We start from the raw sequence: 27,002 nt of genomic DNA, 5'->3' as shown, positions 1-27,002 counted from the left end.
CTCCACCAAATGACTTAGAAGTTAAAAAGTCATTGTGATCTCATATTTGAGTACAATATATCTTGAATTCAAACATATAAATTGTGATGGACATTTCTGGTTTTCTAAATTTTAAAAGAAAGGAGGGTGAAAATTTCCATTATTTCCATTATCTGATGCAATCTTAAGGTTGTACATAACACTACAGGGAGATAACTCTGTAAAAATCAGCTGAACATTTTAATCATATTATATCAGTTAAGGAAATATTAAGCTTTTCCATAATCAAAACTTGTGTTTGTCAAACTGTTAAATATCCATTGATTTTTTTTTTTTAAATTTCATATTTCTATCAAAGGGTCAAAGTAAATATTTTGAGAAAATTTTATGAAAATTAAACCAATCAATTTTAGCCAGAGCATTCAGTAACAATAATAATGACATATAAGGCAATAGTAAGTTATACTGACCCCAACATAATCAGGACAGGAGACAAAACCTTCCCCTGGTGGAGTTTTGTCAATGATAACAGAGCCTGTAGCTACTTCAGATACTAAGCCAGCTTTGTTCTCGGTCCAGATACTGATAATATTTGGTTTTCCTAAACAAAAAAAACACATAAGGTGAATTCATTAGTATTTGTAGGGTGCTTTAATATTTTTGTTGGATTTGTGGGTTAAAGTTAACCATGAATTTACGTTTCAATGAAATGCATATTTCTGTAATCTAGTATCTAGGGATGACAATGTAGACATGAAATAGCATATCTAGGCAGATACAGCTTTAAGACCTATTGGTGACCTTCTGCTGTTGTCTGTTCTATAGTCAGTTGTTGTCTGTTAAACACATTCCCAATTGCCATTCTCAATTCTATTTTCTCATTCCTAAAAATGGTGCAAATGAAAATACAGTAATCTAAGATATGACCTATAGTTGTTAATTTCTGTGTCATTTGGTCACTTGTTGAGTTGTCTCATTGGCAATCATACCACATGTTCGTTTTTATATATGGGGTTAAATACACCTCATCACTATGCACCAGCAATTCCAGAATATCCATACTATTTTTTTACAATGTTACATACCTGTATCTACAGCAGTAACATAAGCCAATGGTAAAGTACTGAAATCCATGGACGAAACCTCTACCTCTACCATTGAGGCTATGTCCTGAGCAAATGGATAGGTTCCTACTGAATACCATCCTCTTTCTATACCACTCTCTGTGTCATTGTATGTCCACTGGGCGGTCAGTGCATTGGTTGTCGTTTGGTAAAGAGAATTACCACTAGTGATATCCTGGTCTGATGATGTCTTGTCTGTTAGCCTATACAAATATAAAGTGTGAAAAAAACAGTTTCACAGTGTGAAAAAAAACCAACATTACTAATTGGCGTTTTCTGTTGAAAAAAGATTGTTTCAAAGACAAATTTCAGAAGTATTTAAAACACTACATTTATAAATATGTCATTTCACACATATTTCCAACTTTGCATGGTTTCAGGGAAGTAGTGGTTCAATAAAATCAGTCTCTTAATTTAGAAGTATCTATGTCATTTAATACAGGATGACTTCCTTCGTCCCCATGTTTGTTTTCATGGAACTACATTTACTCTTTTTTTAAACGATTTTTAAACATTTACTTGTAAATTCAACACACTACGCTACTTTATTTACCTGTCAATTATGACTGTTGGTGGTGAGACATCAACCATAAAACCATCAGAAGAGGACTGCACAACATTTCCACCGTTAGTGATTCCCCTGACAGAGGCGTAATACTTGGTCTCTGGCTTCAATGGTAGTGTGGCATGGGCGTGTCCAGAGCTCGTTAATCCTACAGGTGAAAATTCAAAGAATGAACATAATGCCTTCTAGTGATACGTACCTATTAATTATCCCTCTTTAATTAGATAACATTATCTTTCTCTAACTGACATGTAGTGATTAGGATAGCTGATGTACATGTCCATGGAATGCTTTAAGTTATATTGTTTAAGAAAAGGAAATCATTCAATGATTAAGAAAAAACTTTATCATTGCCAATTTGTATTATCATATGGATAATGAGAAATTGAAACAATTGATGTGATAAAAAATTAAAATAAAAGGGGCAACACTGTCATGCCGGAAGCTACATTACTAAGTTCATTTCTGTCAAAGGGTTAAAAAGGAATTATTTAAAGAATTTATGTAATAGCTAGTAATTCCTGTCAAACAAGATGCTTCTTACTTAATGTATGTATCTGACGATGGAAGATTAATATGACAGTGACTCAAAATGAGCAAAGAACAGGAGACTCATACAGCACCATTTTCTTCCTGTGAGTGTATAGACTCTTACTTATGAATAAATGGTTCAAACAAAGTCAAACTTCATATGAACTTTGTTAGATAGTTGTCTCATTGATAATCATACCATATCTCCTTATTTCTATAATCAATAGCAGACGACACTTACCATCTCCCGCCACATTGTTTTCCTCTGAATGTATAATACCCTCACTCATGAAAGGCTGCACCTCTTCCCCACCTGGTGAGGTACCCACAGCCCACTCATACATCATCACACCATGTAGATGACTTTCAAATCCATCAAACTGTATAGTAACAGTGGTGGTATCAACGGTGTAGTCTACATCCACACCTAATTCTGTTGAGGTTCCGTCTGTTCCTTCAGCTCCATCAACAAGAAGACCTGTGTATAATTTTATAGACATAAGATTGACTGTTTATAATTTACTGATTTTAATCTAGAGTCTTTATTACTTTTGAATTCATACATTTTTATGAATATTTCCTACATCGCAATGCTTATGTTAATGAGACACAGTAAAATCTGATTGTTGGATGACTTTGGGTCAACTTTTGTGCTAAGGTCTACATATTATGCTCTTAGAATAAAATTTTCTTTCATTAAAATAAATACGTAAATGTAATACGCTATGTTCAACTAAGCAGAACAATGAAATTATCAACTTTGTCAAAGGTAAATTAGCTATTAACATATAATGATTGGTCATCTGAGCTGGTTTGCTTTTCACTATCACCATACATGTACCAGCGAAAAGCAAGATCATCAATCTCCTTAAGATGACCAAAGATAATCTATAAATCTATAATTTTCTGATTTGTGACAATAGAATTACCAGCTCTATCCTCCTCAACAACAACAATAGGAGTAGATGTGATTGACGAGCTGAGTAATTGTGCTCCATTCCTGGCCTTTAGACTGACGTAATACACAGGCTGGTAGGTAGTCAGGTTGGTGATATCTAGACTTAGACCTTGTATAAATACATCATTCTCTGCACCATATAATGTCCAGGCTAGTGTGTCTGTGCCACCTAAAATAAAGAGACAAAAGATGTAAAATAATAATTCCTTTTAGGTCCGTAAAACAGGTCAACTAATTCTTTAAGGTCCCATTTGGTAAAATATCATCGTTAAGGCTAACAACACTTTTGAACAACTGGCCCAACTTGTATTCTGGTATATCACATCTTTGGATTTAAAAAGGTTTTCTTTTTGTGTCCCCAATCAAGGTCAATCCAGAAAGGTTCATCAAATTTATCAAGTTTCCAGCCTTTCATTCAGTTATTTGAATTTCAACAGCAAACCTGATTTGACAGGTTTTGTAAACATTTGTAAGAACATAATTATTTTATTCAAACCAGCGTACAATTTAATCTAAAAAATAATTACCAGGAGTAGTTCCGACAGCAACCTCATACCCAACAATACCAGACTCAGGGTCTTTAGCAGACCAAGCTGCCTTGATCCCTTTAGTACTGGCCTGCCACACATAGCCACCAACATCCTCCTCTTCTCCAGCAACTAATGTTCCTACTTTGAGCCATTTGACCTATTTAAAATAATCAGATATTAATAGAATTCATTCAGAATAATCAAATATCAATAGAATTCATTCAGAATAATCAAATATCAATAGAATTCATTCAGAATAATCAAATATCAATAGAATTCATTCAGAATAATCAAATATCAAAAGAATTCATACCACCAGGATAATGTACATTCAGAAATGGTATTGTAAAGGTTTTGTTAAAATAATGATAATATAATTTCTGTATTTACCGTATCACTGTTAACCCCCCTTTTTTTTGTAATAACAATTTTTAAAAATAAAACAGAATATCAAACTTATATAAATCTTCGAAAAAAAAAAATCTGAATAAATTCTAAATCATTTGACAATTTTCTTAGCGAACAAAACGCTAATTAAAAATATTTCACATTAATAGTATGAACTTACCTTAGGAGGGGTCGTATCCACTCTAACACTATCAGTTTCAAATACTGACATATGTCCTGCTTTATTAAGGGATCCCACTCTGATACTGTACTCTGCCCCAAGGTTCAGGGACATTCCTGTCTGCGTGAAGGATGTCCTTGTTGGGTTTTTAGTTAGATTAATCCAGTCACTACTAATTACTACAACATCAAATACATACATTAGTTCTCTTAAAATATTGATTAGTAAATAATTTGGTAAGAAATATCTTATTTTTCAGTTGCTGATAAGTTTTGCTATTTACCAATCTTAACCTTGCTCCTATAGCAATTCAGATAAATTGCATTGACTAGCTTTGGAAAGCCTACCACCAAATATCATGTATAAGATATGATATGATTAAAATAACAAGTAAATTTACTAGGCATTATATACGTGTACTCCAACAGCTGATTTATACTTTTTTTGTTTTGCTGCTCTGGCATAAAATATGGTATGTTTTGTTTTGTAATATTACCTGGAACAATTTGTCTTCTGGTTCCCTGGTACTTCTCATAGATTTGTATTCTATAGTAATCCAGTCCGGATTCATGATCTTCAAATTTGAAGTTTGTACTCAATGAAGTGGCATCAGACTGCAAAAAAAAAATCAATGTTAAAACTTTCATTGATTGAACGATTTTTTTTGTTTTATATCCAGTGGTTAATGTTTCATCAGTGTTCCAGCTAGGCCGTTTTCAGAGGGCGCGGCGCCCGCCCTTTCCTGAGTGGCGCCCTGTGCCGTTTTTACAGTTTCCAGGGCGCCCTGCCTTTTTTGAAGATCGATTGTATATTAATTTGTTCGTCTTGATATGATACCCTAATTACTAATTTTTACCTGGGGAAAAGTTGATGACTGTGTTTACCACCCCAAGCTATTCAACAGTTACAACTGGTATCATAATCTGTTGTTATAGGTAATCCATTTATCGGATGGGTCATTATTGATCATCAACATTAATTCATTCAAATAGAATCAGTCAGTCGGCAATTATCTTTGAAGAAATGTGCATACGATACAACAACTTGGGCACAATTTGCGATGTTTACCGTAGTTTCATGGAGGAAACGTAATGACTGAAAGTTGAAAACCATGATAATAAACTCGTTGAAAACATTGTTTTACTTGTTTTCCGTGAAATAAATAATAAAATTCAGACTTATTTGACATTGACTGCCTTCATTTTTTATACGAAAATAACAAAATCGGCCGCCATATTCCTATTTACATCATATTTACGTACTGTTTATAATCCTACAAAGAAGGAGCACACCCGAATAAAGAAAGATAACTCAATCTGATTTTTTTCCCTAGCATTGAGTAACCCATTTACATAATTTTTATTCTAAAATATGTCTACATACCTCTTGCTTGAGAATATATATGTTAAGGTATTTATTTTGAGTTATGGGAAAAGTTAAAGAGGGTCTTAGTAGCAGTGTTGGTAGGGTGCCTTGGTAATCTTTTTCTGTATTCTTTATTTTTGATACAATTTTTCACTGTTCCTAAAATTGTGCATTTACTGATCACAGATGTTTTGTGCTGTATTGCCATTCAGAACAGAAGGGGTAGAAAGGTGAAAACTTGTAAAATGTGGCAGACCATAGAAACAGAATGAAACAGGTCACCTTTCAAAACATACTGCTTATAAAGTTCAACTGTGCCAAGCAATGATCAACAAACTTGTGTGACAAGCTGCTTGACAAGTTTTTCAGCCTAAAAAGTAGAAAGATAGAGTTCTATATGGGCTAATTTTGTTTTTCTGGTATAACCTGTGATTCAACAAATAAACACAATGTTTGATTAATATCTTTTATTAAAATATGCCCTTTTCATATTATCATATCATGCGTTAAATGCCCTTTTTCAGGATTGGCACCCTGCCCTTTTGAAATCCTAGCTGGAACACTGTTCATGCATGTTCAGGATAAATTAAAACATTCATGAAAACAAATATATTAAAAAGGTTACAAACAAAAAAAAACAAAAAATATAAATATTTGAATTTTTTAAAATTGAAGTATCAGATTCGGAGAAAACATATGGTCTTTGCTGAAAGGAAACCTTATCTAAACATTATTAAATACCAAAGTTGTCAAATAAAGGTTATGATCTCCATAACTGCATCTTAAGAATTATGACCCTGTCACATCAGATTGATAGTTACAATCTGGATTTTCCCTTTTCTATAAATACCCTCTTACCTGGAAGTCTATATCCTGACCCTGTGTTAATCCATCTCCAAGGTAACTCAGGGCTGGAGGAGTTAAGTCCACAATATAGGTATCAGTTTCATTTATAATGGAATTCAAAGCTCCATTTGTTGTTTTCAGTTCTATCTTTATTCTATCTCTGTGTTCCAAGTGGAAGTTAAGCCACCTAGCACTTTTGGACTCGTTACTGAACGTGACCCATTCTCTAATCACTGTGAAGTCACTAGACATGTTTCTGAAAGAAAGTTTTTATTTAACACAACATTAAGTGCCAGTCTTTGTAAGAATCAGGCAATTTAGGTAAAAATTAATGGTTTACTTTTTAAATTGTTACTTGGATGGAGAGTTGTTTCATTGGCACTAACACCACATCTTCCTATATCTATGATAAGAAAAAAACCACCGAGATTATCATGCTATTTAATACTAACCATCATCCTGATTAAACAATAAGAAGTCTTTGGTTTGTGTGTGTCTGGTAATATCAAATAACTTGGTTAGAAAATTGGTTAGAATGATAGCAAATTACAGAGTTATCTCCCCTTATTTGTTAATTTCTAATGCATATCAACCAAATTGTATCTTCTATTACCAGAACAGAAATCAGAAATGAATGTTATTTTTGTGCATAACTACATATTAGGAACTTCAATCAATGTCAAATTGGGTGGTTTTTTTTGGTCATGTTTTCACCACTGCCTGATTCTTAGGCAGACTGGCACTTGAGTATAGCTATATTTTGTTCTTACTTAGCAGTTTCATCACTAAAATGCCCACTTGTCAACAACTTCATGTAATTGATGTTGTAACTTAAAATTTAAAACTTGTAAATTGATGATTTCAGTGTTAGCTTGCAGTTTTGAACTACAATAAAATCTTAAGAATATTGTTAATTCAGAAATCATTTATTATTGCTATTTTGTCATTTTAGACTAAAATGCCATTTTGCAATATTGAGAAAAATGCATTATAAATCTTTTGAAAAATTTCAGAATGCAAGTTTAAATTATTGCGATCATTATAACCCTGTCGCATTTTTCGTAATTAAAAAATCATTGAATAATTCCTAAAATTACAGTAGACAAATTTGACATAAGGACTTACTGAGCACTGGAAACCTGTACATCATACTGTTTGATAGTCGACTCTGGGTCAGAGTAACCCTTCCACTGAGCTTCCACTTTAGCCTGACTTGACGTGAACTCTAAGTCATTAAAATTGTTCATCAATCCATCAACCACTTCTCCAGGTACAGGGGCAGATAAATCAACCAGAACTAGTAATAGAAAAATCAACCATTCATTATGAGTATTATGACATTTGTTGTACATTTGTTTGATGTGTTTGAGCTTTTGTTTTTGCCATTTGAATTTCCGCTTTGAATATAGCATCAGAGTTTTGGTGATTTTAATTGAAGAGTCATTTTCACAATGGTTATTCTTGTTTGTCTTGTGTCTTTTTATACCCCTTTCTCAATACAGAAATAAAGATAACAATTCTTAGGCAATAAATGATCTGCAGGAATCATCAGTCCAGTAGGTAGTGTTCGGCCATTGACATTCATATCATTACTTTAAATTTCGGTTAAACTTCCTCGTGACACACTTGACCTTAAATGATTTCATTATTCTATTTAGGTTCATTTGATGGCTTGCTAATGTATTTCTACATCCATGCTTCCATGGTTTTTAGTTTCATATTTTGAGTTTTTCTTGTGGAAATAAATGAAAAATAGTGTTCATTTTAAAGACAATCAATCATATGCTTTGAACTAAAGTGTAATTTGCTAATTTTGCACCACAATGCTTGTGGCAGATTTAACTGGTGAGAAATTTTCAAAAATGCCATTGACCTACCATCTTTCCTTTATGTGGGTTTAAACCCATAAAGGTTTACATTTATAAATTGTGACTTGGATGGAGAGTTGTCTCATTGGCAGTCATACCACATCTTCTTATTTCTATATCACATATTTTTTCATTCCCAGTTCTTGTAAGAACCTGTACAATCATTTAAAAGTAGTTAAAATTACCTCCGTTAGAAATTGCTGAAATATTTAGTTGTCTAGCAGCTCCATTAAAGGCCCAGACTGATGTATAGTAAGTCTTGCCATGTTCAAGATAGAATCCTGGTTGTAGGAGAACACAGGCGTCATGTGACTTCTTGTTGACCTGAGTCATGTTAGAAATGTCCGTTACATTTACGAATGGTTCAGAACCTACGCTAACCTGGTAGAATGATATGCCAGATTCAGGATCATAGAAGCCTTCCCAGTTTGCACATATCTGTCATAAAAAAAAACAATGAAATATATACTCACTTCATTGAATAAATAAATTACAAGGTTTTGATAAACCATTTTATTTTATTTTGTTAAATTGTCTATGAAGAAAGAGAGGTAAATTTGGGGCTACCTAGGCCTACCCTGTTAAATTGACTATGAGGAAAGAGAGGAAAACTTGGGGCTACCAAGGCCTACCCTGTTAAATTGACTATGAGGAAAGAGAGGAAAACTTGGGGCTACCAAGGCCTACCCTGTTAAATTGACAATGAAGAAAGAGGGGAAAATTTGAGGGCTTCCCAGCCCTACACGGTTAAATTGACTGTAAACAAAGAGCGGAAAATTTGGGGCCACCCAGGCTTACCCTGTTAAATTTTGAGGCTACTGTGGTCTACCCCTTTAAATTGATTATGAAGTGGGCCTAAATGGGGTCTAAGCATGATGCAGGATTACTGATTTTTTGTCAGCCAAATTATTGTGATGTGAAAACGGAAAATGAAGTCTGACAAAACAGTAAGTTGGATCCAGGATCCGAACCCCCAAATCAAAACCCCCTATGAAGAGATAGAACATTTGTCACTTACCACATCTGGATCTTTTGTGAATAAAAGGTCAACTCCATAACTCTGTCCATCATTGACTTTTCCAGCAATTGGAGGAGTTGGGTCCACAATGATTGGCTGGTCTGCTGCTCTAATTGTTCTCAGGTCCACTGTAATTAGAATTCAACTTCATATACAAATTGTATTGAGGACTTTTTCATGGAAAGTTGTATTAAAGTTTGGAAAGCACCTTATGTAATGTGTGTCTTTCCTCTGTTTGCCTCAATTACATAAGTATCTCCAGAATAAAATTATCAATGTTTTCTATGCTACTGTGGATTCATTATTATTGGATACCAATTTTCATGGATTCCATGGGTACAGCAGAACCACGAAATTGGATGTTCAACGAATACAAACTTTTATATAGGTATATATATATATATACAAACTCGTCAAAACCACAAAAGTAAATATCCACGAACATACAAAGTTTTCTTAATTCACGAAATGAATCCACAGTATATGGGTAACAACATACTTAAAAAGGATGAAAACTTAAAAAGATTTAAACTTTTTGTATACATGTATAGTATACCCTTAAAGAAGTAATTAGACACAAACAAGATAAATCTTTATAAGGTATCTTTAAATTAAGAGAACTGACCATTATTAATAGCTTTAGTTTTGATCCATATTGGTATACCAGCTGTTATAGACACAGTCAGTGTAACAAAATCGCTGTAATCAAGACGTGTCCATGAAAGTTCATAACAATCTCTTTGTGTAAATCCAAGGCAGCAATCACTATATAAAACACCTGAATCAGGATCACTGAAATTATAAACATATATATTTAAAGATCAATTAGGTATAAGAAGATGTGGTATGAGTGTCAATGAGACAACTCTCCATCCAAGTCACAATTTGTAAAAGAAAAACCATTATAGGTCAAAGTGCCCTCTTCAACAAAGAGCCTTGGCGGACACCGAACAGTAAACTATAAAGGGTCCCAAAATAATTAGTGTAAAACCATTCAAACTGGAAAATTATCCAGTCTTTTTTTTTACAAGACAAACCCAGCTACCTTTCTAGATTTATATCCATACTAAATTAATAACAATATCCTGTACTTGATAATTTGCTGAGTCCAATTTCAAATGTGTAAGGTTAAACATGTTAACCTTTTTGACAACAAACCTCCTAGCTCATAATTTGATGTGTTTAGCTGAAATAATGAATCATAAATATAGGTTGATTGTCTGACCTAGATGTAGATGAAACCCTCAATCTTTTATACTAGAAGATAGTAACCTAAATACCTGCCAACTTTTCAAATTGCCCATAGGGTTTAAATGTGAGATGGCTGATATAGTCCTACAAAACCTTTAAGGAGATTCTTCAAATATAATTTAATGTTGTTTTTTGGCTTCTTCATACTTTTATAAGCCTGTAGCCATTGTAAAATTACTTGTTTTGTGGACAAAACTGTTCTTTCAAAATTTCCATTTGGAAGCCTCCATGGGGTAAATCCCCCACAAATAGTGACAGTTGGCAGGTATGAACCTACTATAAGACTAACAATCTTTTTATTACTTACGATGAATTGTGTCTGTAGGTCAGGTTATACTGGAATTCATCATACCCAATGTTATACAGCTCATACACAAATGGAGGTGAATTGTCAACGATATAAGGGGTTGTGTGGCAAACAGTTGTTGCTAAGGGGCCTCCATATTTCACTGCATTCATAGCTCTGACTGTAATGAAAAACTGGCCATCTGCAAATATAACATGTCTTAATTAGAATTGATTCTAAAATTAACAATTTTTCTGGACCACTTATTCTATTGTATAATGACCTACTTATACTTTTTAACTATAACTTAACTGGGAAATATTTAAATGGTGTAATTGGTGAACCATTGCATGTGCTTTCTGTACCTTAAATGAACAAGCTTCTAAAAAACTATACACTGCATATATTTTTCACAAAAATTGACACATTTATGTTGTATGTTTTCTGTTTGTATTATGTTAATGTCTATATTTCACCAGATTTTCATATTCAGGGAGCCAAAAGAAAAATGTTTAAGATTTCTCTGCTTATATACATGAACAGTGTTGCCGGGGTTGGAACCCCCCCCCCTTTTTTTTATAACCAATTTATTTGAATGAGGGCATATGGTTGGACACCCCCCTTTTTTTCCTGGGTTGAGAATAGCAACCTTTTTCAAAATGGTTGGATCTGCGGCTGATAGGCATATTATGGGACCATGAAAATGTGTTGGTTAAAGCAGGATGTTGGAATACTCAGGCATCGGGTTAGGCCGGTAGCACTGAAGTGAAAGAATTGAAATAAATCCATTTATCATGAAATAAATCTATTTATCAAAAGGTACCAATTGGAAAATGGTGGATTGAACCAATTGATAAGAACATACCTGGTAGCTTTGTATAAGGTGCTGGGATAGGACTTATCATAGCACTATGTGTCCACTGAGATAAGTCAAACAAATGGGCATGTGGATCATGATGTGTGTGGATTGTTTCTTCACAGATCTCTTTACCAACTGTTATAGTGATAAAGAGGAGACCACTTTCCCTGTCTTCAAATCCATCCCAGTTTGCTGAAAAACACAAAATACAAAACCATTCATAATCACAATAAAAAAGTGACCACTTTCAGATAGGGTTTATGGTTGGGATATTTAGGATCTTTTTGTATTTTATCAAACATATTTCTTTTGAATAGAAAAAAACTTGATTAGGTCAACCTTAAGTCTTCTCTAAAACATGAATACACAACAAAATTAGAAAGGGCTTTTTATAAAAAAAAGTATTCATTATAACATGTTAAACAAGAATGTGTACACGAATGCCCCACTCACACTATCATTTTCTATGTTTAGTGGACCGTGAAATTGGAATAAATTCTCTAATTTGGCACTAAAATTAGAATTATGTTATCAAAGGGAACATGTACACTTAGTTTCAAGTTGATTGGACTTCTACTTTATCAAAAACTACCTTGACCAAAAACTTTACCCTGAAATTTGCACTATCATTTTCTATGTTCAATGAACCGTAAAATTTGGGTAAAAACTCTAATTTGGCATTTAAATTACAAAGATCATATCATAGGGCACATGTATACTAAGTTTCAAGTTGATTGGACTTCAACTTCATCAAAAACTACCTTGACCAAAAACTTTAACCTGAAGCAGGACAGACGGACGGACGAACCGAGGCACAGACCAGAAAACATAATGCCCCTCTACTATTGTAGGTGGGGCATACTCTACTATCGTAGATGGGGCATAACAAGGTTGTATTCTGTTCACATGTAAATCATACATATTGTACCTGAGACATAGTTATTGGCTCTTGTATACATCATGTCAGTCATAAATATTGGTCCATTGAAAACAGCTAATGAGTCTGGTCCATCTTGTATCACTCTACAAAACAAAGATAAATCATAGTTTTCAAACTTTTCAATTATTGCATTACTATCTTTTAAAGGGGCATTGGCCGTCAAATTCATATTCACTAATTTGACTCAAATTCTTATATTTGATTTAAAACATACTCAAATGTATATACAAATCATAATAAGTGTAAAATAAACAATTTACAAGGCACGGGCTTGATAAATGTATCATAATTTTGTTTGTGTTTTATTTTTGATGACTATCTAATTAACTATTGTAAAATTAAGAAAGGAAATGGGGAATGTGTCAAAACGACAACAACCCGACCATAGAGCAGACAACAGCTGAAGGCCACCAATGGGGTTTCAGCATCAACCACAAGAGGCATCCTTCAGCTGGCCCTAAACAAATATGTATACTAGTTCAGTGATAATGGACGTCACCCTGAACTCCAAATCAATAAAGCCAAAATATGGAATCTTTAATGACCAGACAACAGTATCCTAACTATATGTGTTGACTTCCAAAGAGTGCCAACTGCCATAGAAGTACTGCATAAGCATACAATTTTACAACTGTTCATCAGACAGAATATTAGTACATACCTGTGATTTTTAATTGTTGGATTTTCACCTCTACACCAAATTAAGAAGTCTTTTCTATCAGTTGGTACTATATTTGTACTGCAATCTACTAGTTCCAAATAATCAATGGTACTGTTGTATATAGGACCTTAAATATAATATGATGTATGATTCATTTACTACTGAATCTGTAGGTGAAATAGTATTTAATCTATGAACAATAAATTGTGTAATTCTTTCTCAAATTTGACTACCATTTTTATTAGAACTCCTCTCAAACAGATAGTTACTCAATTTAATAACTATCTTGCCTGTCTAATTCTTTCTCAAAATTGACTACCATTTTTATTAGAACTCCTCTCAAACAGATATTAACTCAATTTAATAACTATATTGCCTGTCTTATTCTTCACTTATGTCAGTACAACATTACAATAGTGCATAACTCACCTGTAGTTGGAGGTGTGGTATCAACCAAAACACCTTCGGTGTGAATAATACTCTCAAATCCTAACGTGTTTATAATGCGGAAGTTGAAGTAATGGACCTTGTTATGGGTCAGCCATAAACTATTATAATCAAAACTCAAGATGTGTCCAATACCAAGTCTTTCAAAATGCTGGAACAATCCAGACTGTGCAAGTTTATAATGATGGCCTTCTATTCCTTCCAGTAGCTCACATGTAGCGCCCAAAAAGTCATAATTGAAGCTCATACATTTGGATTTTGGTAAATCTGCACATCGTTTAGCACAATGACCTTGAGTATGTTCAATGGTGACCCCTGCTGCATGGGGTGCAATGAGTCGACCTATTCTGAAGTCTGTGAACATTTCCATAACTATATGGTTGTGAGGATCATTCCCTAAATAATAAATATTAAAAAAAGCAATAAGTTACCTGAATTATTATTCATTTCCATCAAAATTTAAAAGCAAAAAAATCAAACATTATTGGAAATAAACTCATCATAGATGCCAGGATTAAATTTTGTTTTTATGCCAGATGCTCGTTTTGTCTACAAAAGACTTATCAGTGACTCTCAAATGAATGTTTGTTAATCTTAAAACAAGAATGTGTCCCCAGTACACGAATGCCCCACTCGCACTATCATTTTCCATGTTCAGTGGGGTAAAAACTCTAATTTGGCTTTAAAATAAGAAAGATCATATCATAGGGAACATGTGTACCAAGTTTGAAGTCGATTGGACTTGAACTTCATTAAAAACTACCTTGACCAAAAACTTTAACCTGAAGCGGGACAGAGGGACGAATGAACGGACAAACAGACGAACAGACCAGAAAACATAATGCCCCCCTACTATTGTAGGTGGGCCATAAAAATATGTGTCAAAGTGAAAATAATACATTTTACTGCTGATCAGTTCAGCAGTGTTTGTATATTTGAGCTTACTTATTTCAAATATTTTTATAAACTGGAAACATTGTCTTACTGTTTGTTAAGCAAGCACAGTTAGAACATGCTGACTGATTACAAAACTATCATACTACATCTTCTTTTTTATATTGTTTGTAAACATGTCTGATTTCATCTTTTTATATGCACCTTTAACTTAGTTTAAAATCTTTTGAAAGTTTAGTTTTTTTCAACTTTATTTAAGAATTGAATGCTTCTTTTTGTAAATTTATTAGGGTGTAAAAATGTTACATTTTATTTTGCTATGAAGTTCAATTTTAGAATGACATGAGATTGCTGTTTATAGCCAATAAAAAAAATGTATTATAATAAAACATACATGTAATCTAATTATAAAACTTTGTCCTGCAATAACACCCAGGTTCAATATTATTTATCTGTGATTTAGAATGGATTTTGTAAACAATGAATTTAAGGTGGTACCTAGCACTTTCACTAAAATTAATTTGGCTTGTTTAATTTTGATAAAATTTTGACAAAGTATTTACTTTGACCCTTTAACATGTTTAACAGAAATATACAAATTTCCAAAAATTTGAACCAACCTTTTTTTCAGAAAAACACTGGTTCTATAGCAATTTGACAAACACTTATTTTAATCATTGAGAAGCTTAATATTCCCTTAAGGGCATACGATACAGTTACAGGGAAGGTAATGACGTTGCTAACGTAATTTGTTATTTTTGCGACGTCAAACTGTGACATATCGGGAAAAGATGCATTTTTCGACTGATTTTTATCATTCAAACTGATTTAATTTGAAAACGAGTTCATGGACCCCTATTTTTCAAAACGGCATTTTGTTTCATTTTGCAGGGAGGTTATGTGACCCAAATTTTATAAAACTGTAAATAGAGGATTTTTTTTAATTTTGATAAACATGCAGTAAAAAATGACGTTTTTTCCTCTATTTATGAACATTTGACATATATGAGTTATTTCTGACTAAAAAATTGCACATTTTTTTAGAATATTTTTAAAATAAAGAAATTGCCGATTATTTAACAAAAAACAATTTGTGTTATCTTTTATAACAAAAAAGTTATGTCTTTCTTTCGAAAAAGAAATTACGGCCACAAATCTGAATTTTGAGCAAATATACAAAATTTCGACCTCATTTTACTCAAAAAGTAGCACATGAAGGTATATTTTTTATTACATATTTGATTTAATCAGGTAAACAATAGCCTGTATGCAAATTTTCATGAACTTGTAAATACAGAATCAAAACTGTATCGTATGCCCTTAAGGTGGCTCGTGGGTACAAAAATTTTAGCAAAAAATTAAACCTTTATTTTTTCATTACAAATTTTATTTATTACACTATTAGTTGTTACTTTATGATATGGTACAAAAAACAACCCAGAAAATTGATTTGGTTTGGCCCCAGATGACTTTAAAAATTGAAAAAGCTCCAAATTATCTCCCTTTGGTGCAAAAATGCATTTTTTTTACCTTAAATTTAAAATATCTTTTATAACTCATCGGTGACCTACATTTTTTATTATTGTTTTCAAATAAGCTGTACATAAACTAAATAATTGTAAAAAAGCGATTTCTTATATTAGGTTATTTTTTTATTTCGATATTTACTCTTTTTCTCCTATTAGTTCAACAGAAAAAAAGGACATTAACAAAAATGTATGCTTCTTTCCAGTGGCAGATTTTAGCTTAAATGAACGGTGACCCCATTTTTTTATTTCATTTTTCTTTTAAGTATATGATTTAGTTCATTTATGAAAAAATATAGCGAAATCCTATATTAGGAAAAAAAAATCATTTATACCTTAACAACACATTACCTGATTTTACAGACTAATATATAAAATTCAGCTGCAAAAATTGTCAAAACAACAAAATAAAGAAAAACAATCTTTCCTCAATCCACAGTACAGTAAACCAGTTTATTTTCATGACTTTTGCAAGTAGGAAAAAAATAAGGTGAATATAAATTGCCATGAATATGTAAAACTTGGATCTTTCATTATCAACCTACATTAAGTAAATTTGAAAATTAAAAAATTTAATAACCTCGCGGTGGACAAAAAATGGTAAAATGAGTAATAAAGTATCCACTAAAATATGAAATGACTTGATCCCCCTCCCCCCATAGCAACTTAAAAACTTACTTAGATCAGGTGGACTAAAGGCATCAGCATCTACATTGACAGTGTTCCACGAAATGACTTGATCTCCCCACACATCTTTACCAAATCCCAATCCGACCTGTGTCAACGCTATATCTGAGTCTTCATAAACAACAACGGATGCCTTCATTACGGCTGGATTACTAGTTGATAAAAAGTCTTCAGTAAATCGACCCCCGGGAAGAGTGACATCATAGGTATTTAAGTAACATGTCGCCATGGAACGTTCCCCAGCACTGTTTTGTGCATACATTGTAAAATACAGGGGTACACTGGAAGTACTAAGTCTCTGAAAAAACAACATAAAAAATTAACATTAAAAGTGTTAAATGGAATTGGTTTACCAGCTAACTATCATGCCCATTTGTTTTAATAATTGACATTACACCCTGGCTCTTATACACATTATCTGGAAGATCACTCACACTATCATTTTCTATGTTCAATGGACCGTAAAAATTGGGGTCAAAACTTTAATTTGGAATTGAAATTAGAAAAATCATATCATAGTGAACATGTGTACTAAGTTTCAAGTTGATGTAGCTTTAACTTCATCAAAAACTATCTTGACCAAAAACTTTAACCTGAACTTCGCACTATCATTTTCTATTTTCAGTGGACCATGAAATTGGGGTAAAAACTATAATTTGGCATGTAAATTAGAAATATCATATCATGGGGAACATGTGTACTAAGTTTCAAGTTGATTGGACTTCAACATCTTCAAAAACTACCTTGACCAAAAACTTTTACCTAAAGCGAAGGGACGCACAGACGGACAAACGAAGGGAGGCACAGACCAGAAAAAATACTATCGTAGGTGGGGCATAAAAATTGGTACCAATAAAAATACATTGCATTTGCACTTTCTGTATTGATTTTCATAATTAAAAAGGATCGACAGATGATTATTCAATTAGATGCTCAGATCTAGACCTTGGCTTAAAACTAAATCAGTGTTATAGTTATGCATAAAAAGTAAATTGTTTTATACAAATTAATATTTCAAAGCCAAGTCAAACATAAAAGTCAAGGCAATAGAAAAGTATTCACTTAGGTATACAATTTTGATGGAAGTAATAATATCATGAAAACTTTAAAAATAAATATCTATCACCTGAAAACTAGATACATTTTGTACAATTATTTAATTAAGACTTGCCTCGTCAATTGAAGTCTTTGGTCCACCAAGAGTATGCTGGTCCATTACATCTTTTCCACCCGGTACTGTTCCTACGTCCAGGAAGTAAGACACTTCACTTCTGTCATCGTCAGCACGAATAGCGATTTCAAACATTGGCTCGACATAATCTCTACCCGCTATCTGATCTACTTCACAACTTGCTGTGGCCTAGATATTAAATATAGGTAATAGATATTCAGATATAGGTTATAGATATTCAGATAGAGATTATAGATACATGTATTCAGATAGAGGTTATAGATATTCAGAAAGAGGTTATAGTTATTCAGATAGAGATTATAGATATTCACAAATAGGTTATAGATATTCAGATAGAGGTTATAGATATTCAGATAGAGATTATAGATATTCAGATAGAGATTATAGATATTCAGATTTAGGTTATAGATATTCAGATAGAGATTATAGATATTCAGATAGAGGTTATAGATATTCAGAAAGAGGTTATAGATATTCAGATAGAGGTTATAGATATTCACAAATAGGTTATAGATATTTAGATAGAGGTTATAGATATTCAGAAATAGTTTATAGATATTCAGATAGAGGTTATAGATATTCAGATAGAGATTATATATATTCAGATAGAGGTTACAGATATTTAAATAGAGGTTATTGACATTTAAATACAGGTTATAGACATTTTTAAGAAACTTTTATTAATTGATTTTGCCATGTTTTATCATAAGTTTTTAAATTGTTTATCAGAGCAAAGTTACTGATTATTACAGGAGACAGACAACATAATTGTGTCAATTTTTTTGCATATTCCTGGACCCTAGAGTCCAAATTGCATCTTTTAAAACTGGTGAACTAATACCACATCTTCTTTTTTATAACCTGTAATTAAGTTTCCAAATGCATAGGAATTACTTTAATGGAACAAGAAGAGAACCACAGAGATCTAGCTTTTGTTAAAGTCATATGAAACGAGTGAGTGGTGAAAAATAATGTTTGTCCAATTCTTGAACCAATAGATATAGGAAGATGTGGTGTGAGTGCCAATGAGACAACTCTCCATCCAAATAACAATTTAAAAATTAAACCATTATAGGTTAAAGTACGGCCTTCAACACGGAGCCTTGGCTCACACCGAACAACAAGCTATAAAGGGCCCCAAAATTACTAGTGTAAAACCATTCAAACGGGAAAACCAACGGTCTAATCTATATAAACAAAACGAGAAACGAGAAACACGTATATATTACATAAACAAACGACAACTACTGTACATCAGATTCCTGACTTAGGACAGGTGCAAACATTTGCAGCGGGATTAAACGTTTTAATGGGCCCAAACCTTCTCCCTTTTTCTGAAACAATAGCATAACATCACAACATATAAAAACATACGATAAAATATCAATTAGCAGACTTAACTCAATCAAAAAACGTATGATTACACAAAGAAGCATGTATATATCATACACTTAGTCCTCTGTGCATGATTTTATCATTATTTTCGCAAATATATCATATAATCGTCTTTTTTTCTCTGTTTGTTATGAATTAACAAATATGGCTGCTCATTAAATGCTGTGTTTTGAAGCTGAGTTTTACCGATTGTCACCTTATAGTAAACAAATCACAAAAAGCATGGGTATTAAGCACGTGTTTAACATGTATAATTAGATATTTGTTTATTTCAATGACAGATCCATGCGTATTGTGGTCACCGGATTTTTACAAAGAAAGCAATTAGAAATAAGTAAACTTCTTCTAAATGTGGACAAATTAAAGAATTTTCCCCAGAAAAAAGTATGTGTACATAAGTTGTATAATGAAAACTATCCATTTAGTTATAAAAAAACATATTCATATTTTTTTTTTAAGTTGAGGTTTCTAATGACTTTAAATAGAGACAACCTTTACAATAATTCTTTCAAGCATGAGTTTGGACAAGTTTGATTTATTTGGAAATCTAAATGAAATGATAATTTTTGCTTATTAATTTCTAAAAATTGGTACTTGTTTTCAAATTGATAAGCAAATTTAGAAAAAAATGATAAAATTTGTCATTTGAAGGCAATAACCCATAACTATATCTGTTTTGACTTGAAGCGACAGATGGTAGATCTCAACATTTTGAAAATGTTTGCCCTAGTTAGATTCTCTCTAATCATAGCAGTTTTCAAGATAATAGACACAACTTTTATTTTACCCCTATGTTCTATTTTTAGCTATGGTGTCCTTGTTGTTTGGCTTGCTCGGTTATTGGACACATTTTTTTAACTAGATACTTAAATTATGATTCTGGCCAAATTTGGTTGAATTTGTCATTGAACTTTCAGAGGAAAAGATTTTTTTGTAAAAGATTACAAAAAATTATGAAAAAGGGCAATAACTCCTTAAGAGCTCAACTGATTATTTTAGTCTTTGACCACAATGACAATGTGATACCAATATAAGACCGCAAATTTTAAGGTCTAACAAAAACTGCATTTTACCCCTATGTTCTATTTTAAGCCATGGCTGCAATGTTGGTTTGTCCGAGGGGTAGTTAGACAATGCATTTTTTTAAACATGAAACCTAAATAGTAATTATGGCAAAGTTTGATTATATTTGGCAAAGAAATTTAAGAGGAGAAGATTTTTGTAAAAGTTAATGGATGAGGATGGATGCCAAGTGATGAGAAAAGCTCCCTTGGCTCATAGGGATAGGTGAGCTAATAATTACCCTTCTCTTTCTTCCTGAGGTGTTATCATCTGTGAATGGCGATATTTCTGGAGGAGTTGTGTCTGGTTCTTCTTTCCTGGTGTCAATCAGTTTCTTAGAAATGGTTGGGGCCGTGTATCCCCACATATCAGCTTCAAACAAGATTTTGATTTTCTTTACTTTGAATAATTCAATTTCTAGAGTCACCATGGCTTTCAACACAAATGAAATTGGAACCAGTTTCAAGTACATGACCAGACTGTAAAAGAGAATTTAAAAAATGCAAATATTCATTAGGCTTCTTAAGCAAGACAAAATTGGGTCAAGTTATGCTGCACTAGCCATATTAATTATTTGGTTACTATTAATCATCAGCACGATAAAATGGGGTCAAGTTATAAGGCACTAGCAAAATATTCATCATCACGACAAAGTGGGGTCAAGTTATGATGCACAAGCCACATTAATTAATTGGTCACTATTAATCATCAGCACAATGAAATGGGTCAAGTTATGAGGCACTAGCAAAATATTCATCTGCACGACAAAATTGGGTCAAGTTATGCTGCACAAGCCAGATAAATTAATTGGTAAATATTAATCATCAGCACAATAAAATGGGTCAAGTTATAAGGCACTAGCAAAATATTCATCATCACAACAAAGTGGGGTCAAGTTATAAGGCACTAGCAAAATATTCATCATCACAACAAAATGGGGTCAAGTTATGATGCACTAGCAAAATGTTCATCATCACGACAAAGTGGGGTCAAGTTATGAGGCACAAACCACATATTTGCAGTACAACAAAATAGGGTCAAGTAATGAGGCACTCGCCACATATTTTTAACTAGTAACCACAAATCATCAGCAAGATAAAATGGAGTCCAGTTATGAGGCATTAGTAACAATAAACAACTAGTCACTACAACTCATTCAAACCCTTTCAACAATGGTACAACTGTATGTGAAACCCTTTCAACAAAGGTAAAACTGTAAGTGAAACTCTTCCAACAATGGAACAACTGTGTGTGAAACCATTCCAATCAATAGTACAACTGTGTGTGAAACCATTCCAATTAAATGTACAACTGTGTGTGAAACCATTCCAATTAAATGTATAACTGTGTGTGAAACCATTCCAATCAATAGTACAACTGTGTGTGAAACCAGTCCAATTAAATGTACAACTGCGTGTGAAACCATTCCAATCAATAGTACAACTGTGTGTGAAACCATTCCAATTTAATGTATAACTGTGTGTGAAACCATTCCAATCAATAGTACAACTGTGTGTGAAACCAGTCCAATTTAATGTATAACTGTGTGTGAAACCATTCCAATCAATAGTACAACTGTGTGTGAAACCATTCCAATTAAATGTACAACTGTGTGTGAAACCATTCCAATCAATAGTACAACTGTGTGTGAAACCATTCCAATCAATAGTACAACTGTGTGTGAAACCATTCCAATTAAATGTACAACTGTGTGTGAAACCATTCCAATTAAATATACAACTTGTGTGAAGTGTGAAACCATTCCAATCAATAGTACAACTGTGTGTGAAACCATTCCAATTAAATGTACAACTGTGTGTGAAACCATTCCAATTAAATGTACAACTGCGTGTGAAGTGTGAAACCATTCCAATTAAATGTACAACTGTGTGTGAAACCATTCCAATTAAATGTACAACTGTGTGTGAAACCATTCCAATCAATAGTACAACTGTGTGTGAAACCATTCCAATTAAATGTACAACTGCGTGTGAAGTGTGAAACCATTCCAATTAAATGTACAACTGTGTGTGAAACCATTCCAATTAAATGTACAACTGTGTGTGAAACCATTTCAATCAATAGTACAACTGTGTGTGAAACCATTCCAATCAATAGTACAACTGTGTGTGAAACCATTCCAATTAAATGTACAACTGTGTGTGAAACCATTCCAATTAAATATACAACTGTGTGTGAAGTGTGAAACCATTCCAATTAAATGTACAACTGTATGTGAAACCATTCGAAATAAATGTACAACTGTGTGTGAAACCATTCCAATCAATAGTGGGGAGAAACCATTCTCATCAATGGTACAACTGTGTGTGAAACCATTCCAATCAATAGTGGGGAGAAACCATTCTTATCAATGGTACAACTGTGTGTGAAACCATTCAAAATAAATTTGCTACTCACCTAACATCTAGAGGAAACTTATTGAATGTAACCTCAGCTGTTGTTGGGAAACGCAAGTCCATAAGTTGTCCATCTAAACGGAGTTTTGCATATAGCATAAAACCAAGACCAAGTTCGCCATAGACTCCTACTCCAGCATAAGGTGTAACAGTACATTCAGCCTTCATTTCTAACACCTTGGCACCAATCTCCATATTCAATCCGTAGTATGCAAAAGCACCAAACTCTAAAATATATCATTGAAACTTATGTTGTAAATTATTGCCACACTGGAAATATCAAGCTGTTTTCCTGGATGCTATTCTTATTTCTCCAAATCTGAACCTTCTATGAAACACAGCTAATGTAAACATAAGCATTATAAATTTATGTTTATGTTTTAATGGTCAGAAATTTGAACCAACTGCTGTAGAAAACCAGTCAAGTCGTGAAAGTGCAAGGTGATAAAAGAAAACATACTTACAATCCTATAAGACTTTAACTCCACTTTAATGATGTTGTGACAAAATAAGTCAATCAGATTGTATAGGTATATTATAGTCATTACCATGCTAAAAGGTGAACTTGTTATTTTGAATTGCTGTAAAAATGTCCAAACTAAGCTTTCATATAGTTTTCTTCCTGAAAAGTCTTTTATATTCATAAGAATCAGACATTATGTGAATTAAAACATTTTATATTCAGTAAATATGTGTAAAATTGCAATATGTTTGTAGGAAGTTTCCATGGAGAGATAATATTTTTTTTCTTTCAAAAGTCTTTATTCAAAAGAATAATATTTTAGGTTATCTCCTCATGAAAACTTATCAATAGCATATTGTTATTTCACACATAATTTCCTGAATATATGATGTTTTATTTAAAATGATATCTGGTTCTTATGAATATAGAATACTTTTTGAAAGAAAAACTATATGAAAGCTTAGTTTGGAAATCTTATAGCAATTCAAAATAACAATTTCACCTTAAGCATGGTAATGACTATAACATACCTATACAAACTGATAGATAGAATTTGACACAACGGCATTTGGGTGGAGTTAAAATCTTAAATAAAAAAAAATCTTTTAGGATAGTAAATATGTTTCATTTTATCACCTTGCACTTTCGCCACGCAACTGGTTTTCTTCAGCAGTTGGTTCAAATTTCTGACCAGTTGAACAATTTAGTTTCATAAAACAAATTGCAATTTGGTCAAAATTTTGAATGAGTTGCAATTGGTGGATAGCAACACTAACAGCCAAGTCACTGTAATATTGAAGATACTAAGCTGGAGATAGGCACTATACCATACTTACTATACATCACAGGTACCATTCCACCCACCAACATGTTTTTTTTCTTCTTATACAGTTCTACGTTCTGTTCAGGGAAACTAAAGGCTCCTTTCAGTGTAAATTCAAAAGATTTGAACACCTCTTCCCCATTGTTCAGAAGCTTGGTAAGGAACTCAGAATACTACAATTACAAAATTCAAAAACAATGACTCATCTTGTTTTTTATATAGATTAGACTGTTGGGTTTCCCGCTGGAATGGTTTTGCACTAGTAATTTTTTGGGCTCTTTTATAGCTTGCCATTTGGTGTGAGCTAAGGAGGCCATACCTTGACCTATAATGGTTCACTTTTACAAATTTTGAAAAAGACCACTTTAGAGTTTGTCTTCATCAAAAAAATCATGTAAATTATGCGCACCTTTATGGTGTCATTTACCAGTTGGAGGGGATCGCCTGTATCCGTGAACTATTAACACTCATCAAGCAAGGTTGTGATCATCATTGTGCAGGATAAACTAAAAATTAATATTTGTTCTGTAGGTACTTAAATCACAATTCCTTAATGACAGTGGTGCTAAATTTTAATTATAAGAATTCAATTTGCCGATTACCTGCAATAACATCCGTTTTCCAACCACTCGCTAAACATGGAAACAGATGTGATGATACCCCGAAACGCACAAATGACGTTCACTAAAACCAAAATTTTGGACAGAAATGCATCGAACTCGAAAATTGTCTTTTAAATAGATGGATGTCTCATTAGCACTCATATCACATCTTCTTATATCTATCATCAAACATAGTAGAGTTATCCTCCCTTGATTTTTGTTGTCCACAAATATAGTCCCTAGTGTGGACAGTGTGTTACTTGCCAATTTTTTTTAATACCTCTTCCAACTGTATTTTTAAATGTTTTATGCTTTAAATAGCAAGTAGGGGGATTAAATTACAAATGTCATGGGGTAGACTAAAATAGGTAAGGTAATCTATTCCTGGGGTAGACTAAATAGGTAAAGTAATCTATTCCTGGGGTAGACTAAAATAGGTAAGGTAATCTATTCCTGGGGTAGACTAAAATAGGTAAGGTAATCTATTCCTGGGGTAGACTAAAATAGGTAAGGTAATCTATTCCTGGGGTAGACTAAAATAGGTAAGGTAATCTATTCCTGGGGTAGACTTATACATTTTAGTACTTGACTTATATTGATAATATTATAATCACAATTTATTTAAAAACTCATAAAAATATAAGTAATTAAAGATGTTCCTAAGAGGTTTTTCATTTATTTTTTTACTTGTATATCCCAAATTTCCTTATACTCAAATTCAAAAGTGTTACAGATATGGGCACAGGACCTTATGCTGATTCTTTATCTAAAACATACCAATGCTTTTGCTAAGTCTCTCAAGTCTGCCATAAGCTGGGCCACCAATATTGGGTCCACATTTTTGAAGTCCATTAAAGTTTCAATGTCACCAACTGTCATATTTGCTAACTTCTCTCCTAACAGTTTGGCTCCAACCTCGGACAATCCTTGACCAATAGCATAGGCATCCTTTATACCAGTAACAGCAAAATCAAGTTCCTTAAAGATTTCTTCACCTTATAAAACAATGTGAAAAATCATGAAGTAAAAACAAGTAAAATATAAGTGTATACAATATTTCAGCTTTGGGACAGAAATGGGGATCCTTAAATTAAACACTTTTTTTTCCTTATTTTTGGTCTTCTTAATTTAGTTATCCCCAATGGTGCATCTCATTTCTGAATTTTATGCTAAAACTTACTACATACAAAGAGGTTTTATTAACATTTCACAAATCTTAACACTAATAGCTCTCAACAAAATTAAAACTGACCAGACTAGTTTCTAGTGATGGTATAAATGGCTCCTTTAATTAATACTTTCACTACCACATTCCCTTTACTGAAATATTTACCTCCCTGTACTGTAAAGGTTCCACTAAATGTTTCTCCACTAACACCAACAGTGGTAGGCATACCACTACCTAGAGCTTTGAGAGCAGACTTTCCACCAGTTCTTGTATCGCCATCATCAATGTCTGTTACCGAATAATCCTTACTATTTTTCTGGAAAACCATAAAGAATACAATTAATATATGTCAATACTAAAATTATGCAATATATTCTATGGAATAAAAGCCGACCAAATGTCTATAATTTGGCATATATTTTTTGCATATTCACAAAGACAAAGCTAAAGAAAAGCTTTACTTTATTGAAAATTTAATTCACATGATTCACTTGCCCATGAAACCTTCACCAATAATAATATTGACTTCACAGAAAGAACTGTTGCACAAATTATTGTGATGTTTTTATTATTGTGAAAAATGCAGCAAGGTTATAATCACAATAATTTCAACTTGCATTTTGTTTTTTTTTCAATATGAATTCAACATGATTATTAACAATATCACAAAAATTAAAATTGCATTAAGTCTACAATGACAAGATTGCAATAATAAATGCACCCAATAATTTCTGAATTTACAGTCTTTGCCCACAAAAACTTCAAATACTGGTATCCCACCGATAATAAGATTGAATCCACAGAAAGTAACCTGAATGAAGGTCAAGATGGATTTATTGATAGTGCTTTTAGTTGCATCAGATTGAAAAAGCTACATGATGAGATGTTACAGGTTGAACTATTGCATTAAACCAGTTCTATCACTTTTCATGAAGCAAATGAGTGAGATCTATTGTATGTTTGCTTTTTTCTCTTAT

The 27,002-nt window shown here is 32.7% G+C and overlaps 1 protein-coding gene across 1 annotated transcript in view; it reads right to left on the bottom strand.

Moving 5' to 3' along the window:
* The window catches only part of LOC134727444 (uncharacterized), a 70,894-nt gene that overhangs the window by 26,560 nt on the left and 17,332 nt on the right, over positions 1 to 27,002 (bottom strand). Inside the window, exons 32-56 of the mRNA XM_063591827.1 lie at positions 26,191 to 26,341; positions 25,635 to 25,852; positions 24,269 to 24,428; positions 22,971 to 23,196; positions 20,794 to 21,031; positions 18,075 to 18,263; positions 16,895 to 17,201; positions 13,779 to 14,192; positions 13,350 to 13,476; positions 12,677 to 12,771; positions 11,755 to 11,940; positions 10,911 to 11,091; positions 9,978 to 10,144; positions 9,353 to 9,480; positions 8,520 to 8,772; positions 7,592 to 7,763; positions 6,479 to 6,722; positions 4,752 to 4,869; positions 4,256 to 4,434; positions 3,685 to 3,844; positions 3,129 to 3,326; positions 2,441 to 2,677; positions 1,657 to 1,816; positions 1,065 to 1,306; positions 450 to 580 (exon numbers count right to left, since the gene is read on the bottom strand). Of these exons, the coding sequence (XP_063447897.1) occupies positions 450 to 580; positions 1,065 to 1,306; positions 1,657 to 1,816; positions 2,441 to 2,677; positions 3,129 to 3,326; positions 3,685 to 3,844; positions 4,256 to 4,434; positions 4,752 to 4,869; positions 6,479 to 6,722; positions 7,592 to 7,763; positions 8,520 to 8,772; positions 9,353 to 9,480; positions 9,978 to 10,144; positions 10,911 to 11,091; positions 11,755 to 11,940; positions 12,677 to 12,771; positions 13,350 to 13,476; positions 13,779 to 14,192; positions 16,895 to 17,201; positions 18,075 to 18,263; positions 20,794 to 21,031; positions 22,971 to 23,196; positions 24,269 to 24,428; positions 25,635 to 25,852; positions 26,191 to 26,341 (4,881 nt within the window). The remainder of the gene's footprint in view (positions 1 to 449; positions 581 to 1,064; positions 1,307 to 1,656; positions 1,817 to 2,440; positions 2,678 to 3,128; positions 3,327 to 3,684; positions 3,845 to 4,255; positions 4,435 to 4,751; positions 4,870 to 6,478; positions 6,723 to 7,591; positions 7,764 to 8,519; positions 8,773 to 9,352; positions 9,481 to 9,977; positions 10,145 to 10,910; positions 11,092 to 11,754; positions 11,941 to 12,676; positions 12,772 to 13,349; positions 13,477 to 13,778; positions 14,193 to 16,894; positions 17,202 to 18,074; positions 18,264 to 20,793; positions 21,032 to 22,970; positions 23,197 to 24,268; positions 24,429 to 25,634; positions 25,853 to 26,190; positions 26,342 to 27,002) is intronic.

The sequence above is a fragment of the Mytilus trossulus genome, chromosome 8, assembly GCF_036588685.1.
Source record: "Mytilus trossulus isolate FHL-02 chromosome 8, PNRI_Mtr1.1.1.hap1, whole genome shotgun sequence".
NCBI lineage: Eukaryota > Metazoa > Mollusca > Bivalvia > Mytilida > Mytilidae > Mytilus > Mytilus trossulus.
This window is presented reverse-complemented; position numbering and strand designations above follow the sequence as displayed.